The 18610-nt window shown below is 38.1% G+C and overlaps 2 protein-coding genes across 4 annotated transcripts in view; one reads left to right on the top strand and one right to left on the bottom strand.

Moving 5' to 3' along the window:
* Positions 1 to 8723, bottom strand: part of LOC135092874 (zinc finger protein 628-like) — a 32876-nt gene extending 24153 nt beyond the window's left edge. Inside the window, exon 1 of one of the 3 annotated variants that reach the window (XM_063991624.1) lies at positions 8567 to 8723. The gene's annotated coding sequence lies outside the window, so the exon portion shown is untranslated. The other 2 variants (XM_063991626.1, XM_063991625.1) reach the window with 2 other exon arrangements.
* Positions 8724 to 9034: 311 nt separating this feature from the next.
* The window catches only part of LOC135092876 (F-box/WD repeat-containing protein 5-like), a 24631-nt gene continuing 15055 nt past the window's right edge, over positions 9035 to 18610 (top strand). The window contains 6 exon segments of the mRNA XM_063991632.1: positions 9035 to 9143; positions 12019 to 12146; positions 15916 to 16007; positions 16789 to 16946; positions 17798 to 17975; positions 18606 to 18610. The exon segment at positions 18606 to 18610 is cut by the window's right edge and continues 105 nt beyond it. Of these exon segments, the coding sequence (XP_063847702.1) occupies positions 12040 to 12146; positions 15916 to 16007; positions 16789 to 16946; positions 17798 to 17975; positions 18606 to 18610 (540 nt within the window). The 5' untranslated portion in view covers positions 9035 to 9143; positions 12019 to 12039.

Raw genomic sequence — 18610 nt, 5'->3', positions numbered from 1 at the left:
TAGACAGGAAATTGGAAGCACAAATACTCAAGATGGAAAATATGAAAAAAAAATGGTGGTCAGAGAGGTTATGCTGGAAGTGCTGGAATACAGGAGCAGAGGGAGAAGGAAAAGAGAAAGTTCAATCTAGTCATTTATAATCTGAAGGAGCCTATCCAAGGAAGTCTTAGTGAAAGAATAGAAGCCGATAAAGCAATCTGTGTAAATATTTTCCAAGATGAGATGAAGGTGCAAGGTGTGAAAATAGATGTTTTCAGGCTAGGTAGTGCAACAATGGAAGCACAAAGACAAGAAGAAACAGGCTTGAAAACCTCTGAAAACACAAATGAAGGGCTTCACAGACCAACATATTTGCAAGTCAAGCTTCTAAGTGCTAAAATGAAATGGGACATCCTGAAGAAAGCTTTTAGGGCTACTTGTTATCATTATTATTATTATTAATTGACCTAAAACATACAGAAATCCAGAGTTACAGAAGGCTAGCACTAACACCAGACTCAACCAAGAAGGAGAGAGAGAAGGACAAAATATTAAGGGATGCACTAAAGGAGAAGAGAGAAAGAGAAGAAGGCTGGTGCACCAAGAAAGGAGATCTGCATAGGCAAAAATTTTATGCAAGTTTCAAGAATTTCATGATTCAAAGAGGGAAAGCACCACACCTAAGCAAAAAAACATGAAAACTGTTGGATATTAAGCTCATTAACATTCAGGGATTTACTCAGGGAAAAATCAAGATACAAAGAGAAGTAGATTATAACAGCATATGCTGCATGACTGAAAAAAACAATAGAAATGGCAAAATATAAACATACCAGATAGCCTAGAAAATGTAATGTCAATGAGAGAAATAAATGATAAAAAAGGTGGTGGTTTAGCAGAAATCAAACTGCATAAAGACGAAGCAAAGTGCAGGACACAATGATATGTTATATATCCAATGCAATATAAGTCAGTTTCTTTTTCATATTATTATAGTATACATGGCATGCAATGATCAAGAAAGAAAGAACACCATATAAAGAAAGCTGGAAAATATTTTGAGGAGAGTTGATGAGGCACCAATGATTTTACTGGTTGATTTCAATAGTCATCTGGGGTTCCCAGGACCACAGTGCATAAATGCAAATGGCAGCAGAGTATTGGACTTGGCTGAAAAGTTCAACCTAATTATTCTAAATGAAGATGACAGATGTCAAGGAGAAACAACTTGGAGCAGGGATGAACAAAAAGTGCAACATTTTTTACAAGTCAATCAAAAATTTTATGAAAGATTTATAAGCATGTCAATAGATGAAGACAAGACAAATTTTGACCTATCCAATCACAACCAAAGTTCAGCAAAGTTCAACATCTGCCTACAGAAGAAGGAACACATAAAAATGGAAGGAATTAAGGAAATAACTTACCTGAAAGTAAATGACAATACAAAAAAATAAATTAGAAATAGATTAAAGGTTAAGAAGAAAAGCAGTTTCTGAAAGAAGAAAGCTAAAGAACTTAAAAGAAATATTCAAAGAAGCAGCAGAGACACATGGAAAAGAAATTCATTAAGACAGTAGACAAATATGAAAACAATAAGCCAGTGTGGCTCACAAATTTAATAAAGAAGGAAAAGTAAATGTTGAGCCTATAATAAAGCAAGGAGGAAAGCAGAAAAAGGAAGTGAACAGCAAGCAATGTGTGTGAAAATGTATGAAGACCAGAAGTGCAAGGTCCAAAGAATGACAGCAGAGGCAATGGAGATTCATGAAAAAAAAAAAAAATAAATAAATAAATGAAAAATAAAAATAAATAAAAATAAATAAATAATAAATAAATAAATAAATAAATAAATAAATAAATAAAATAAATAACACAGGAAATACTGAGTGAAAGAAATAGGGCCAAAAGGATCTGGGAGCACGTCAGAAGGCTGAAAGGTGAATCTAACAATAACAGGCTGGAGCAACATAAAAGTGTATAATGAAGAGGGTAAACTGTTAAGTCAAAGGCAGTGTCTCACCAAAATTGGAAGAATTCTGGAATATAGTCTACAAGTGCCATGACAATAACATCAGTGAAATATGGATGATGGACAACAAAAAAGAAGTATGAAGAAGAATTGTTAAGAAGAGCAACAGAGGAGGTTATGATAACAATGCACCAGCAAGATTATGAAGCAAGAACAGAAGAAAGAAGTGCACTCTACCAACTCATAGAGCACCTAGACTGTGGCTAGACATGGTGTGTGAATGTGAAGAGAAATATCCAGCACTGGAGTAACAAAGCAGCAGAAATAACAGCAAAAGACATAAAGGAGCAACTACGGAAAATGAAAAACAAGAAAGCACCAGGTCTGGATGGAATCAGAATAGAAGTATATAATGTTCTCAAAGACAGTGAAACCTGTGTACAGGAGGTAACCAAATGTATAAACAACATATCAGAATATGGGAAGGCAGTGGAAAGCTGGAAAACAACAAACACAGCACTACTACCAAAGAACAAACCGTGCCAAAGATCTGCAGCCTACAGCTCTAACAAACTCCTCCTTTAAAATCTTCACTGCAATTATGAAAACAAAGATTGAAAACCACATTATGAACACAGGAGGCAGAAATGACTTGCAGGCAAGCTATACAAAACAACAAAGGATTATATATATGTATATTGAAATAATACATAGAAGAGAGCTACAAAATGAAAAAGCCTAAAACTGTAAAATCAATAAACTTTAAAAAGGCCTTTGATTCCATGGACGGAGCAAATTTAATAAAAGTATTGATAGATAAAAGCACACACCCAAAGATTATACAGTAGATGCCTTTGTTAACATCTACATTGGAGGCAAAACCAACTTATAGTACTTATAAGTGACCAACAACAAGCAGACATCACCATCACAAGTGGAATAAGGCAAAAGTGCAACAGATCAACAGTTTTGTTTATTCTTCAGGGGGAACTTTAACACACCAGCCCTTTTCTATGCTGATGATGGCCTTATTCTAAACTCATCCACAGAAAATGCAAAAGCAGTAATCAAAGCAACTACAGAAATAGCCGAGGAATGCAGACTGGAAACTAACAAGAAAAGACAAATACTAATGTACAACACCCAAGACACACCTAATGATAGAAGGCACCAAGACCTGTGACACCATACGGTACTTAGGAATAAGAATAACTGACAAAAGGCAATGCTTCAAGGAACACCAAGCTTACTGTTTCACCGAGGCCAACAAGCTAGCCAGCACATCATATTCAACACTGGAAAGATGCTGTAACAGGCTAATAATTGGAGGGGACTTGCAATACTGGGTTTCCTGCATGCATCAGAAGTACTATACCTTACAGAAGAGGAACTCAACAAGCTACAAAGAATAGAAAATGAAGTCTACAGGGGAATTCTGTAGTTACCAACATGTGTGGTGAAGGAAGCCTTGAGAGCAGAAATATGGGCTTCATTGACAAAAACAAGAGATACAAAATCCAAATTATTATTTGACTACATCACTTCCCACAAGAAAACAGAAATAAACTCATGAGAAATCTTTCTTCATGAATATCAAGAAAGTAAAAAAAAAAAAAAAATGGATAAAGAAAATCAAGACATATGAACATAGTAGCAGTCAGTCTTAAGCAAACAGAAATTATGAAGCCAAAGAATGGAGGAAAAGTATACAAGAAAAATCAATACTGAAGACCTACAGACAATTCAAATTATAAATAAAGGAAGAGATCTGGATGGACAACAGCCTGGAGAGCAAATTAATGATGGATGCGAGGACAAACACACTGAACCTCAAGTGGAGAAAAAAATTCATAAGCTAACAGGAAAGTTGTCCATGCTGCGGCTATCAACAGGAAGCTCTTGAACATTATTTACTGCATTGCTCTAAATATAGGGTAAAAATTTACAAAAACTCCTTGTCACATAACTCCTCCCCTCTCCCCCAACAAGCTTGGGGGACTTGTTGGGAATCAGGGAGTTTGGGGGGAGGAGGAGGGGATGAAGAGAATGAGATTTTATGGTGGGGAAAGCCAAATTAAGACAAATTTGGACATTCATGAAAAAAGTCTTAAGATGAGATGCCATGTTTTTACAAGTGGAGAAATTTCTAACCTAACTGGGGGCCTTTGCTGTCCCCTGGACCCCCTTAAGAACATTAACCTAACCTAGCATTATCTAACCTAACCAGTATGTACTGTGGCAGTCATACACCATTCCTCACAGCTGACATCTAAAATTGTCATATACCAAGAAATAAGATCCATTAACACTCACTAAGACAGGAAGTAGTGACAAAGTTCAATGAAGATAAAAATTGATGTTTTCGAAGGCATAACAACAAACATAGATCACAATCTTCCAAGGTTTCCATGATGATGGCCAGAGTCACACTGGCACCATGGTGCTGTGACACCCTCCGTGATGGGCTAATGCAGAAGAATATCCTCATAGTGTTCTATACATATCTCGCATATAAAATGGGCTTCATAATAAAATCCCCATCATAACATGCTTATCATTCAATACTTTCAATACAACGAACAAGCTGAGCTTATGTACGGACAAAAAATCTTTTTTACATACTTCACTCACATATGAACTACTTCCTGAGGCACACAGGAAGTGTTCCAGGGCTCTGTGTGTGAAAGGAGCCATGCTGTGCACACAATTTGTGGACTTAGCGTCTGGGAGGCACCTCTGTTTTCAATGCGGATTTGTGACTTAACTATAGGAGGCTGCTGTCCAAAACTTTCACAGACCTACACTACAGTAAGCATACTGTATCATCATGTCAGTGTTCATTGGCAAAGTAAGAAGGAGTTTTTGTAAATATTAACCAAAGTTTTACTCCTGAGCAACACCAAGGAAACTCCAGAAAATTTTAAGAATTAAGGACAGAAAATAATAAAAGCCAATAAAAAGTATAATAAAAGCCAATAAAAATAAATAAATAAATAATCAAACCCGGCACATCTAGATAGGAATACTGCTGGAGTTATTACAAAGACATCCCAAAACATCTACTACTACTACTACTACTACTACTACTACCACCACTACCATAGGTGGGCATTATTGAGATACATTGTAATTTATTCTGATAACGATATCAGGTTATTGGTAATCTGAAAATTATTTTTTCCACATTACTGATCCATTGATATTGCTGATACTTTTGGTTTCAAACAAGTGATAATTGATAATTTTAATTTTTGTAACACGAGCATGTTGAAGTTTTTAACTTTGAAAATCAAATGTAGTTATTTTACTTAAAACAGTACTTTTCATTAGAGTAGGATACACACTCAATATGAATTTTTTGAAATTTTTCCAAGATTTTTTGAAGTTTTCTAAGGTAAAAATAAAAATAAAGACGGCTTTATCAATTTTTTAAATTTAAAATATCAATATTGTTATTGCTAGTAACGGAATTTTAGATTCATCAATTTATTTGTTATCAGTTATCAGGCAATAAACTTATTGCCAGTTATCATTATTGATTTATTGGTTATCGTGATGAATTCTTTTTTTATTGTGCCCAGCTAAGACTGCTGCCCAAGCTTGTTTGTGGGATTCTGGAAGATGGGGGGAGGGGCAGACCTATTATAGAAAAATTACTGCAGAATGTAATAATGGTGATGATGATGATGATGATGATGATGACAGAAGACAGAAGAGAGTGACCTACGAAGAGATTCAGTGCATAACTGATCTAAAAAAGAGGAAGAAGAAAAGAAGAAAAGTAATATTTTTACTCTTGCACCAGTCTCTCTTTTCTGGATGAAACTATTTTTTTCTGGTAGTTTTCATACTACTTTGAATTAACCTGCATATTGTTTTTCTGCAAATCATTAGTTTTTTTAATTTTTTTATCCCCCCTGACCCCCAATCAGAAACTAAAAGTTTTGCGGTAAAAACAAAAAGCAGATAAATACAAAATAGACCAAAATCTACCAGAAAAAAAAAAATAGTTTCATCCTCACAAATAAGTAACACAGCAGCAACACACACTGGCAAAATTACCTTGAGAGCACTGGCTGGTGCTTGCCCATGGCCGCTGGTTGGTTGTCACGTACCACAACCAAACTAACCTAACAAACTAATCTAACCTAATTAAAGTAAACTAACCTGTCCAAACTAACATAACCTAACTAAACTAACTTAATTAACCTAATTAAACTAATCCAATCTAACTAAACTAACCTAACCTAACCTAACCTAAGTGGCATGGCTAAGAAATTAATATAAAGTCTTATGATAGGATGTCCATGTATATATTATAAATTCACCATTTTTTGAACTAGGAATATTCTGCTTCTAGTACTTCTGTGTAGGTGACCAAAGAAATACAGTTGTGAAAATTAGCTGCCATATATTGATATAACAATACTATACAAAATGATAATAAGTACGTGAAGCTGCCCGCATGTCGCATGTCCGCTACTAAGGCCAGGCAGACACAGACTCTGCATGTCCACTAGCAAAGCTGGGCGGACACTGATTGAGGATGTAGGGGTGGTTGCTGGCTGTATCAAGTCACGGCCAGGCCTGGCGTCTGGAGACAAAGGGTGCGAGGCTTGCCCTCACACCACGTGGTTGACTGAGGCTGACGTCAGATCCCAGGGGACCAGAGAATGGAATGCAGGTGATGGGCGAAGCATCCCACCAGTCTTTACCTTATTTATCTTCATAAAATCTGGTGATGTACTGAAAATAATCGAGGCAACACCCACTGCAGACAGACATCTTTTTCAGAGTTCAGACTATTTCATATATTTCAAATTCAGCCACTTTTCCCTCTTCAGGATGAGATAAAATGCTATGATTAGCTAAATTCATTTTTTTTTTTTTTGAATGGCCAGCAGCTGCTATCTCAAACAAACAAACCAATCACTGTGATTAATTTCATGCTTGTGCAACAGATGTGATGTATGTACACATGAACAGACGCACCTTTACTGGGGAAGATGAGTGCCTGCCTGTCCATCACACGTGTGGGTGCGTCACTTCCCAGCATGGTCACGGCAATGAGCAAGCTTGCTTCCCCAAAAACAGATAAATCTTTAAATTGCTTTCAGCAGGAGGAGACACCTGCCGAAATGATAATTACTCCCAGTGAGGTCTAAAGCACTGTTCAGGGGGTGCTGTGAACTTATCATTAAACCCAGCTGTGACCTCACTGAACGTTTCCCTTTGTGTCTCACAACACAAGGGGGCAGTCACAGCCTGCCCTCTAAAGACAACTCTCTTCCTCCACACAAAACTACAAGCACCTAATAACACACACACCCTTCACTCAAAAATTTTAAAATGATCATGGCGACTCCTACACCAGCCTCGGAGTTCCCCATCTGGGGAAGGGATCATAAATGTCCCCAGGTCGGACTGCCTTTCTGTCGACGACCCTAAGTGTCTTGACACCCCTCTCAACTTTTTCTTCATTAACTTCTGCAACATTCGCGGTCTAAGGTCTAATTTTCATTCTGTAGAACACCACCTCTCCTCTTCTAAACCTCATCTTCTTTTCCTCACTGAAACGCAGGTGTCTGAGGCAACTGACAGTAGCCCCTTTTCTGTTCCTTCCTACTTTCTCTATCCTCATTTTCGATCCAAAGCTGGATGTTGCATGTATGTGCGCAATGACTTAACCTGCTCTCGTGCCCACGCTCTTGAATCTTCCGAGTTTTCCACCATCTGGCTATGACTACAGAGTCACTCTCATACTAAATTTATCTGTGGTGTATACCTCTCACCTAACTCCTCTGACTATAAGAAATTCTTTGACTACTTAACTTCCAAAGTGGAGCACATTCTGACCCTCTTCCCTTTTGCAGAGATCTCCATTCTTGGAGACTTCAATGTTCACCACCAGCTTTGGCTTTCCTCTCCCTTCAAGAGGGAGGTTTCAAGACACTTATTCATCAATTTTTGACCACTGCTTTGCCCCTTTTATGGGACTGGCATTTCAGTGGGCATTTTTTTTTTTATTAGATTTTTGTTGCCCTTGGCCAGTGCCCTTCCTACATAAAGAAAAAAATATATATAAGCGGTGAGTATATATGGGGTTCAAATTGCTCTGAATTATAGGCTCCATGTGATGAGAAGAATAAGAAAAGCCATGCCGAGACTGGTGCAAGAATAAATGCATATCCCACCAAAAAAAAAAAGTGAAGTGATGACAATATTTGTATTACACCAGTGGAAAGACCCACCACCACCACCACTGACACCACTGTAACCGTAACACCACCACGCCCATCACTGACACACACCTGATACCAATCCCTCCCCCCCACCACCATTATGGATAGGCAAGGGGGGGGGGGAGGAGGAGTAGGAGCCACACGTGCAGGTAGAGATAAGGCCCCGCAAACGTTGTTCTGCAAACGTTAGGAAGACTCGTTCTGTGTAGGCTGTGTGAGCCTCCACCAAACCCAGGTTTGTTCTTACCTTAACATACTAGGCGCGGCGTCTCCCTTCACTCAGGCTAAGCCCCCCAGCCTCTTGCACTCAGCCTGGCGTGGTAAAATTGTAACTAGTGGGCCAGGAAGGAGTTATTCAAGGTGTTTTACTTACTTGACAGGCCAGGTGCGGGGCAGAGGCGGCCATCAGCTGATGCTTCACGAAATGACTGTCTATTTCTATTATTATTATTGTTTTGTTCTACTCATATAAATTTAAGTATTTACAAATCAATCAGAAAATTATCAATATATATTTCTTCTAGGTATCTTTATTAATATTCCGATTCTTTAAGTAAGGAACCTATCCCTATTATGATATAGAAATTTTGAGATTGAAAATTATTTAACTTTTTTTTTAATTAACCGTTAACAATACTACAAACAAAAACACATGAAAACAAAAAAAAAATGAACAAGGCCAACTTTGCGCCGAAGTTGACATATGTACTAAAACCAATAAGTTGCTTCCGCACAACAAAATTAAAAGTGAAGAACTTTGTCTTTAAAAAAAACGATGTTTTGGTTATAAATCTTTAAAAAATAAAGAAAATAAGATATAAACAAGAAAAGTCTGAGCCGAGATTGTGTCTCTGAAATCTCTACCCAAGGACTCTTGTGTTTACATCATATCCTGCCAAGATTTTCTCTTTTCTTGCGTATCCGCCGCTCTCAGAGAAACGGCAAGCAAGGTAAAGGAAGGAAATGAGGGACAACACGTGTATATAACCTTCGAACACGTGTAGATGAACGAATATGAGTAAATAACTGTATTGCTGCTGTGATATATGACGGGTTCTTTACTGGTCCTTAATCTCATTATGTTCCATTTTCAACTTTAATATCTCTCTCTCTCTCTCTCTCTCTCTCTCTCTCTCTCTCTCTCTCTCTCTCTCTCTCTCTCTCTCTCTCTCTCTCTCGTTTTGTGGTGCTGGGGTCGGTAGCAGCTTACTTTAGTTTTTCATTAACTTTGCTTTAAAATTTTCTTGATCTTTTAACTTTTTACTTAATAAACACTACAACAGGTTCTCTCATGATGTTACTTTACCTTACCTTGAATTCTTTACTTTGGCTTTTGGTTATTTGTTAGCATGTCTGAGTATTGAAAAAGGGTATAATTGCAGTTTCCCCCAATAAACCGCACGTAAGTATGAAGTGTCTCACGGTGTAGATCACACTGCTAGGAGCATTTCTAATCCCATATTACCTTGTTGCAAACGAATAATAAGGTTGGGATGGAATTTCAAAAATTTACCTCAGTTTTTAGCTGGGATCCTGTTTCAACAGTCATGTTAGGATAGGTAAGGTTAGGTAAGATTAGGTTAGGTTAGGTTACCTTAGCTTTCTGGTTGTGTTTGAATATACTAATGGTGGGGGTTCAAGGGGGGCACAACCCCCTGGTTATAATAGGTTTTGGTTTGCTACATTTAGGTTAGGTTAGGATAGGTCACGTTAGGTTAGGTAAGGTTAGGTAAGATTAGGTTAGGTTTCTGGCTGTGTTCGAATATACTAATGTTGGGGGTTTAAGGGGGGCACAGCCCCCTGGTTACAATAGGTTTTTGGTTTGCTACATTTAGGAAATTTCCTTGACTTCTAGGGAAATTTCCTTACATTTTCAAAGTCTATATATCACTTGTATGTTCCCCTCCCCAAAACCCCCAGTTCCCCTCAGTCCCCAAAGCTTGCTAGAGGGGTTGGGGGGTGTGGGTAAAGATTGGGGATATTGGGTGAAACTGCAAATTTACCTGAAAATAATTATTTGGTATCGTTACTATGAATTTTACTTACAGGCACTGATGTCTCTGGAGTATTGAATTTATAGGCATGGTTCGTGTTTAACAAGATTGGTGGGTGTAACTGGGAAGAGAAATGACAACTCACCCCACAAACCAAGCAAATTTACTTAATTGCCATTTCATCATAATTAATTTACAATTTGATTGACATGAAATTAAGGGAACAAGAACATAACTCAACTCCCAAATTTAACCATACACTTCCAACTAATTGATAGGTATTTGTGCCTCCTAAATACCCAATTTAGAATTATCTTCCCAGGCTGAAAGTTTAAGTGAGACAATCAGAAGACTGACCGTCACTCCATATTCACAGTTATACCACGACCGCCATTACATGACCACAACGCAGGGAACAGGTATATAACACGTGCTACTCCACCACACTCTACCACCGAGGCATACTAGTCTTGCTCCCTTTGTACCCATTTAGCATAACCTACATAATGCACACAACTTATCATTTACATCCTGTGAACAAAGGGGAGGCTGTGAGTGTGGCATCACAGAACAGAGGGGCAGTGCTTCTCTGCCCCGCAGCCTACTCACTGCGCCCCCCACAGCCATCTGTGCGTCCCAACCTCTCTATAACATTCAGTTCCCTCTCTCCTCTCCCTTGCCATACAACTCTGGGATCTATTATCCCATTAGTGAAATCAGTTAAGGGATGTGGAAAAATTTAGCAGCAGCGGCAAAAATAATTCCTGGGGTTGTTTTTAGTAATTTCCTCTTTGAGTGATTGATATCTGTGTTCCTGCCTAGCCAGTTGAGACATTTGATTTTGTACTCCTTACCCACATAAGTTATTAGAGGTATGTGTCTGTGGGTCATTTAAAACACACTGAGAAGACAAGAAAGGCGGCATTACACTTTTCATTGCACTGTTTATATTTTCATCTTATCTCTTTTTTTTCACCTTTTCATCTTTTAATTTAATTTTTCAACTTTTTCTCCTTTTCTCTTTTATCTCATTATCTCCTGTTTTTTATATCTTCATATTTCCTTCTGCTTTTCATCTCCTTTTTTATTTCTCTCCATCTTCTTCCCTTATTTCCATCTTTTCACCTCTTTTCCATCTCCTCCATACTACCACCAACACTACTACTACTACTACTACTACTACTACTACTACTACTACTACTACTACTACTACTACTACTACTACTACTACTATTGCTGCCGCTATCCTTACTATTGTTTGATCCGTTTAGCCATTTCATAAAAGTTATCTACTACTACTACTACTACTACTAACTACTACTACTACTACTGCTACTACTACTGCTACTACTACTGCTACTGCTACTGCTACTGCTACTGCTACTACTACTGCTACTGCTACTCCTCCTCCTCCTCCTCCTCCTCCTCCTCCTCCTCCTCCTCCTCCTCCTCCTCCTCCTCCTCCTCCTCCTCCTCCTCCTGCCATTACTATTATTTTATTAATTTTACCATTTCATGTCATCTACTACTACTACTACTACTACTACTACTACTACTACTACTACTACTACTACTACTACTACTACTACTACTATTACTGCTGCTACTACTACTACTACTACTACTACTACTACTACTACTACTACTACTACTACTACTACTACTACTACTACTACAACTACTACTACTACTACTACTACTACTACTACTACTACTACCACTACTACTACTACTACAATTTTATCCATTTTACCATTTCATAAGTCATCTACTACCACCACCACCACCAGCAGCAGCCTTGGCATTACTCTTCACTTCCTCTTGGTTGCAGAAGAGCAGACTGGAGGGGAGGATGGATGGCAATGAGCCGGACTGGTCCCTGCTTCCTGACAGCCTCCTCCTGCACATCTTTACCCACCTGGAGTTCAACGACACACCCATAATAGGCCTCGTTTGCAAGTGCGTGGGCCTTACCTGTGTGTTTCTTGGGTGTTTTTTTTTGGAGTAAAGGTGTTGTGTTTTTTATTTATATATTTATATATTTATTTATTTTTTTTTATGATTTTAGTTGGTAGGTTATTGTACTTTTATTTGTTTTTCTTTTCCTTTTTTTTTTTATCTCACTAAAGTTGTTTCTTATCTTCTTTTTTTCTTTTTCTCTTTTTAAATTTCAGGCAAATTATTTCATCATTTTTTTATTGTTTTTCTTTTCTTTTGCTTTTCTCTTTTTTTTTTTTAGATCTGATTCATGTCATTGTATTTATCTTCATTGTTTTTTTGTTCCATCATATTTTTTTCTTCATTTTTTCTTTGAGAATTAAATTATTTCACTGTATCTCTTGTTTTGATCTTTTTTTGTTAATTCATTCAAGCTATTTCACTATATTCCCTTTGCTTATTGCAGAATTCAGTCAAGTTATCTATACTTCCCTTTGATTTTTTACAGAATTTTCTCATTTTCATGTTTTTTTTTCTTTCTCATCTTTTTCTGTTTAATTTCATCTTTTCTAACTTCATTTATATCTACTTATTTCCTCGTAACATTTTCCTGCCTGGTTCAAGCACATACGATATCCTTCATTACCAATATTAGCCATACATTACTCTTTCCTTCTATTCTTTCATAACATACTTAGTTGTCTTGAGTATTTTACCACACACCTCCGTTTTTTTTTTATTCTATGTAGGAGGGACACTGGCCAAGGGCAACAAAAAGTCAATAAATAAAAAAAGCTCACTGAGATACCAGTCCCATAAAAGGGTCGAAAGCGGTAATAAAAAAATTGAAGGATAAGTGTCTTGAAACCTCCTTCTTGAAGGAATTCAAGTCATAGGAAGGTGGAAATACAGAAGCAGGCAGGGAGTTCTAGAGTTTACCAGAAAAAGGGATGAATGACTGAGAATACTGGTTAACTCTTACATTAGATAGGTGGACAGAATTGGGGTGAGAGAAAGAAGAAAGTCTTGTACAGCAAGGCTGTGGGAGGATGGGAAGCATGCAGTTAGCAAGATCAGAAGAACAGTTAGCATGAAAATAGCGGTAGAAGACAGCTAAAGATGCAACATTGCAGTGATGAGAGAGAGGCTGAAGATAGTCAGTTAGAGGAGAGGAGTTGGTGAGACGAAAAGCTTTTGATTCCACCCTGTCTAGAAGAGCAGTATGAGTGGAATCCCCAGACATGTGAAGCATACTCCATACATGGACGGATAAGGCCCTTGTACAGAGTTAGCAGCTGGGGGGTGAGAAAAACTGACGGAGACGTCTCAGAATGCCTAACTTTATAGAAGCTGTTTTAGCTAGAGATGAGATGTGAAGTTTCCAGTTCAGATTATAAGTAAAGGACAGACCGAAGATGTTCAGTGTAGAAGAGGGGGGATAGTTGAGTGTCATTGAAGAAGAGGGGATAGTTGTCTGGAAGGTGGTGTCGAGTTGATAGATGGAGGAATTGAATTTTGAGGCATTGAACAATACCAAGTTTGCTTTGCCCCAATCAGAAATTTTAGAAAGATCAGAAGTCAGGTGTCCTGTGGCTTCCCTGCATGAAGTGTTTACTTCCTGAAGGGTTGGAGATCTATGAAAAGACGTGGAAAAGTGCAGGGTGGTATCATCAGCGTAGGAGTGGATAGGACAAGAAGTTTGGTTTAGAAGGTCATTGATAAATAAAAAGAAGAGAGTGGGTGACAGGACAGAACCCTGAGGAACACCACTGTTAATAGATTTAGGAGAAGAACAATGACTGTCTACCACAGCAGCAATAGAACGGTCAGAAAGGAAACTTGAGATGCATTTGCAGAGAGAAGGATAGAAGCTGTAGGGGGGTAGTTTGGAAATCAAAGCTTTGTGCCAGACTCTATCAAAAGCTTTTGATATGTCCAAGGCAAGAGCAAAAGTTTCACCAAAATCTCTAAAAGAGGATGACCAGGACTCAGAAATGAAAGCCAGATCACCAGTAGAGCAGCCTTGATGGAACCCATACTGGCGATCAGATAGAAGGTTGTGAAGTGATAGATGTTTAAGAATCTTCTGTTGAGGATAGATTAAAAAACTTTAGATAGGCAGGAAATTAAAGCAATAGGACGGTAGTTTGAGGGATCAGAACGATCACCCTTTTTAGGAACAGGCTGAATGTAGGCAAACTTCCAGCAAGAAGGAAAGGTAGATGTTAACAGACAGAGCTGAAAGAGTTTAACTAGGCAAGATGCAAGCACAGAGGCACAGTTTTGGAGAACAATAGGAGAGACCCCATCAGGTCCATAAGCCTTCTGAGGGTTTAGCCCAGCAAGGGCATGGAAAACATCATTCTGAAGAATTTTTAATTGGTAGCATGAAGTAGTCAGAGGGTGGAGGAGAGGGAGGAACAAGCCCAGAATCATCCAAGGTAGAGTTTTTAGCAAAGGTTTAAGCGAAGAGTTCAGCTTTAGAAATAGATGTGATAGCAGTGGTGCCATCTGGTTGAAACAGGAGGGAAAGAAGAAGAAGCAAAGTTATTGGAGATATTTTTGGCTAGATGCCAGAAGTCACGAGGAGAGTTAGATCTTGAAAGATTTTGACACTTTCTGTTAATAAAGGAGTTTTTGGCTAGTTGGAGAACAGACTTGGCATGGTTCCAGGCAGAAATATAAAGTGCATGAGATTCTGGTGATGGAAGGCTTAAGTATCTTTTGTGGGCCACCTCTCTATCATGTATAGCACGAGAACAAGCTGTGTTAAACCAAGGTTTGGAAGGTTTAGGTTGAGAAAAAGAGTGAGGAATGTACGCCTCCATGCCAGACACTGTCACCTGTTATGTGCTTAGCACACAAAGATGGGTCTCTGACACGGAAGCAGTAGTCATTCCAAGGAAAATCAGCAAAATACCTCCTCATGTCCCCCCCAAACTAGCAGAGGCAAAATGCCAGAGGCACCTTCGCTTAGGGGGATCCTGAGGAGGGATTGGAGTGATAGGACAAGATACAGATATGAGATTGTGGTCGGAGGAGCCCAACGGAGAAGAAAGGGTGGCAGCATAAGCAGAAGGATTAGAGGTCAGGAAAAGGTCAAGAATGTTAGGTGTATCTCCAAGATGATCAAAAATACGAGTAGGTTGCTGCACCAATTGCTCATAATTGCACATAAACGCAACATCCAGCTTTGGATCGAAAATGACAATAGAGAAAGTAGGAGGGAACAGAAAAGGGGCTACTTTCAGTTGCCTCAGACACCCGAGTTTCAGTGAGGAAAAGAAAATGAGGCTTAGAAGAGGAGAGGTGGTGTTCTACAGATTGAAAATTAGATCTAAGACCACGGATGTTGCAGAAGTTAATGAAGAAAAAGTTGAGGGGGGATTTCAGAAGGGTTGTCATCAGAAGGGCAGTCTGACCTGGGAACATTTGTGGTCCCCTTCCTAGATGGGGGCTCCGAGTCTGGTGTAGGAGTTGCCATGAATTTTGAAATTTTGAGTGAAGGGTGTGTGTGTTATTAGGTGCTTGTAGTTTTGTGTGGAGGAAGAGAGTTGTCTTTAGAGGGCAGGCTGTGACTGCCCCCTTGTGTTTTGAGACACAAAGGAAAATGTTCAGTGAGGTCACAGGTGGGTTTAATGATAAGTTCACAGCATCCCCTGATCCAGTGCTTTAGACCTCACTGGGAGTAATTATCGTTTCGGCAGGTACCTACTGCCTCCTCCTGTGAGGAGGCAGTATTTTGTACTTAACTTTGTATGGTTTGTACTTACCTGAGTGTCTCCTGCAGGTCTTGGCTGAGAGTGAGTCGGGATGAGTTTCTCTGGAAGCATTTCTTCTACAAGGACTTCCAGGTGGACCCCAGTGTTCCCATCATGCCAGGTACAGCCAGGAATGGGGGGGACATAGAGAGGTAAAGAACTGCAATGCTGAAGTGAGTGTAGATAGGAATTTGAAAGTGAAAAACAGTAGATACTTTAGATAGATGGTAGATAAGGAATAGAAATGGAAATGTGGAAATGGATATAGATAAGAATAGAACATAAAGAATTGAATGTAAATGTGAATGCAGATAAAAATTTGACTGTAAGAAATAATAGATATTATAGATAAATGATAGATAAGGAATATAATATGGAAATGGATATAGATAAAGATTATAACATGAAAGAATTGAATGTAGAAATGAGTAAGAAAAAAATCTAAAAACCAAACACCAATAAAGGCACCAGTATCTCAAGAAAAAAAAAAAAAAAAAAAAAAACTAAACACCAGTAATGACACCAATAACCGCCCCCCCCCCCCCAAAAAAAAAAAAAAAAAGATATAAAACAATAATGAATGAAAAACCAAAAACCACCAATACCCCAATAAAAAAAAGGAAAGAAAAAGAAAACAACTAGAACAAAAAACAGAAAACAATAAAGACACAAACATGAAAAAAAAAATAATAATTGAATCTAAAAACCAAGAACCAAAAAGAACACTAATGCTCCAGTAAAAAAAGAAGAAAGAAAAAGAAAATTAACCTAAAAACTAAACCCCATTAAAGAACACCAACATAAAAAAAAAAATAAATAAATAAATAAGTGAAAAAATAAATTAATCTAAGAAGTAAAAATCCCAGTAAGGTCACTAATACCCCCATTTTTTGCCATCCTAGGGAGAAGTTCATGGCGTGGGGAGTACAAGCGGCTGGTGGAGGGCACGGCAGTGGTGGAGACGCAGGAGATCTGTGAGCACAACCACCAGGTGCTACACGTCTCCTTCTCTCACAAGGGGGATATGTTTGCCACCTCCTCCAAGGACGGACACATCATCGTAAGGCTTGGCAGGACTTGTGGGATGGTTTCTTTTGGTTGTTTTGGTTGTTGTTTGTGTTTATTTGGTTTTTATGGCTTATTTTTTATTTTTTGTTTGTTTATTTCTTTTTTTATGGTTTATTTATTTATTTTTTTCTTTGTTTATTTTTTCTTTGTTTTTATGCCTTTATTTTTTTTATGGTTTATTTGTTTTTTGTTTGTTTATTTTCTATAGTTTTTTTGTTTATTGTTTTTTATGGTTTATTTGGGTTGTTTGTGTTTACCTATTTGTTTTTATGTTTTTTTAGTTATTTATGTGTATTTGTTTTTTTATAATTTTAGTCACTTATCTGTTTGTTTATTTATTTTATGGTTTATTTTAGTTATTTATGTCTATTTGTTTATTTTTATTGTTTATTTAGTTATTTATCTTTATTTATTTATTTATTTATTTTTATGGTTTAATTAGTTATTTGTGTGTTTATTTGCTTATTTATTTGCTTGTTTATTTGTTCATTCATTCGTTCATTCATTCATTTATTTAAGGACTTGAACATCATGACTATTTGGGCCCCCAAGATTAAACATAGCAGATTTAAATGAATTATGCACACACTCACACACACACACACACACACACACCGATAGACATAACAATTACTTTCAAAACAAAACATTGCAAACTTGACTCAATCCTGCAAAATCACAATTAATTAAGAACAAACACACACACACACACACACACACACACACACACACACACACACACACACACACACACACACACACACACACACACACACACACACACACACACACACACAGCTTTCCTATCCCTCACATTCATCACCTCTCCCTCTCTCCCCCTAGGTGTGGACAAGCAGTCACCCGGCACAGATCAAATACTACAAGGATATGAAGATTCATTCCTGGAAGTACACTCAGTTTTCTCAGTTCAACAGCTCCGACACTCTCCTGCTGGTGTCTGGCGTGCACTTTGGAACATACAACAGCACTTCAGGGGAGATAGCTGTCTTTGACCTGGAGAGTGAGTGGCAGGGGCAGCAGGAGGAGGAGGAGGTGGAGGAGGATGAAGGGAAGAGGTTGTGGTAGAGGAGGAAGGAAATGAGGTAGTATTGCCAGAGAAGAAAGGAAGGAAAAGTTTGTGATGTGGTGTTTATCGTGAGATGAAGAGGATGAAAAGAGAAGGTTGTGGTGTGGTGGTGAGTATGTTTAGTAGTGTGAGAGGAGGAGGAAGGAAAGCAAGGGTGTTTGTGATGTGTTTGTCTATTGTAAGAGTAGTTGTGGTGGTGGTGTTTTCAAAGGCCATACAGGTGATTGTTCATGTTCTGTTGAGTGTTTTCCTAGTAAGCTTGTTGAATTCTTATTAAATTATCTCTAGAAATATGAAACCACCCTTGAAAACTGCTAATAATTCCACTGTAGCCTCTTAAATGTGATAGTGGCACCTCAGTGGGCCTTTTTTGTATATTTATAAATTTTTGTTGCCCTTGACCAGTACCTCTCTTAAATAAAAGATAAAAAGGAAAGGTAACAGGAGGAAGAAATGTTTAGGATTACAGATCCGTATTACTTCAATGTTTAGGAAATGTAAGAAATTATTGGGAATACAGAGCCATATCACTTCAAAGGCACAGTAACACCCTCACTCTTTCAGGAGAC

The sequence above is a fragment of the Scylla paramamosain genome, chromosome 41 (genome assembly GCF_035594125.1).
Source record: "Scylla paramamosain isolate STU-SP2022 chromosome 41, ASM3559412v1, whole genome shotgun sequence".
NCBI lineage: Eukaryota > Metazoa > Arthropoda > Malacostraca > Decapoda > Portunidae > Scylla > Scylla paramamosain.
This window is presented reverse-complemented; position numbering and strand designations above follow the sequence as displayed.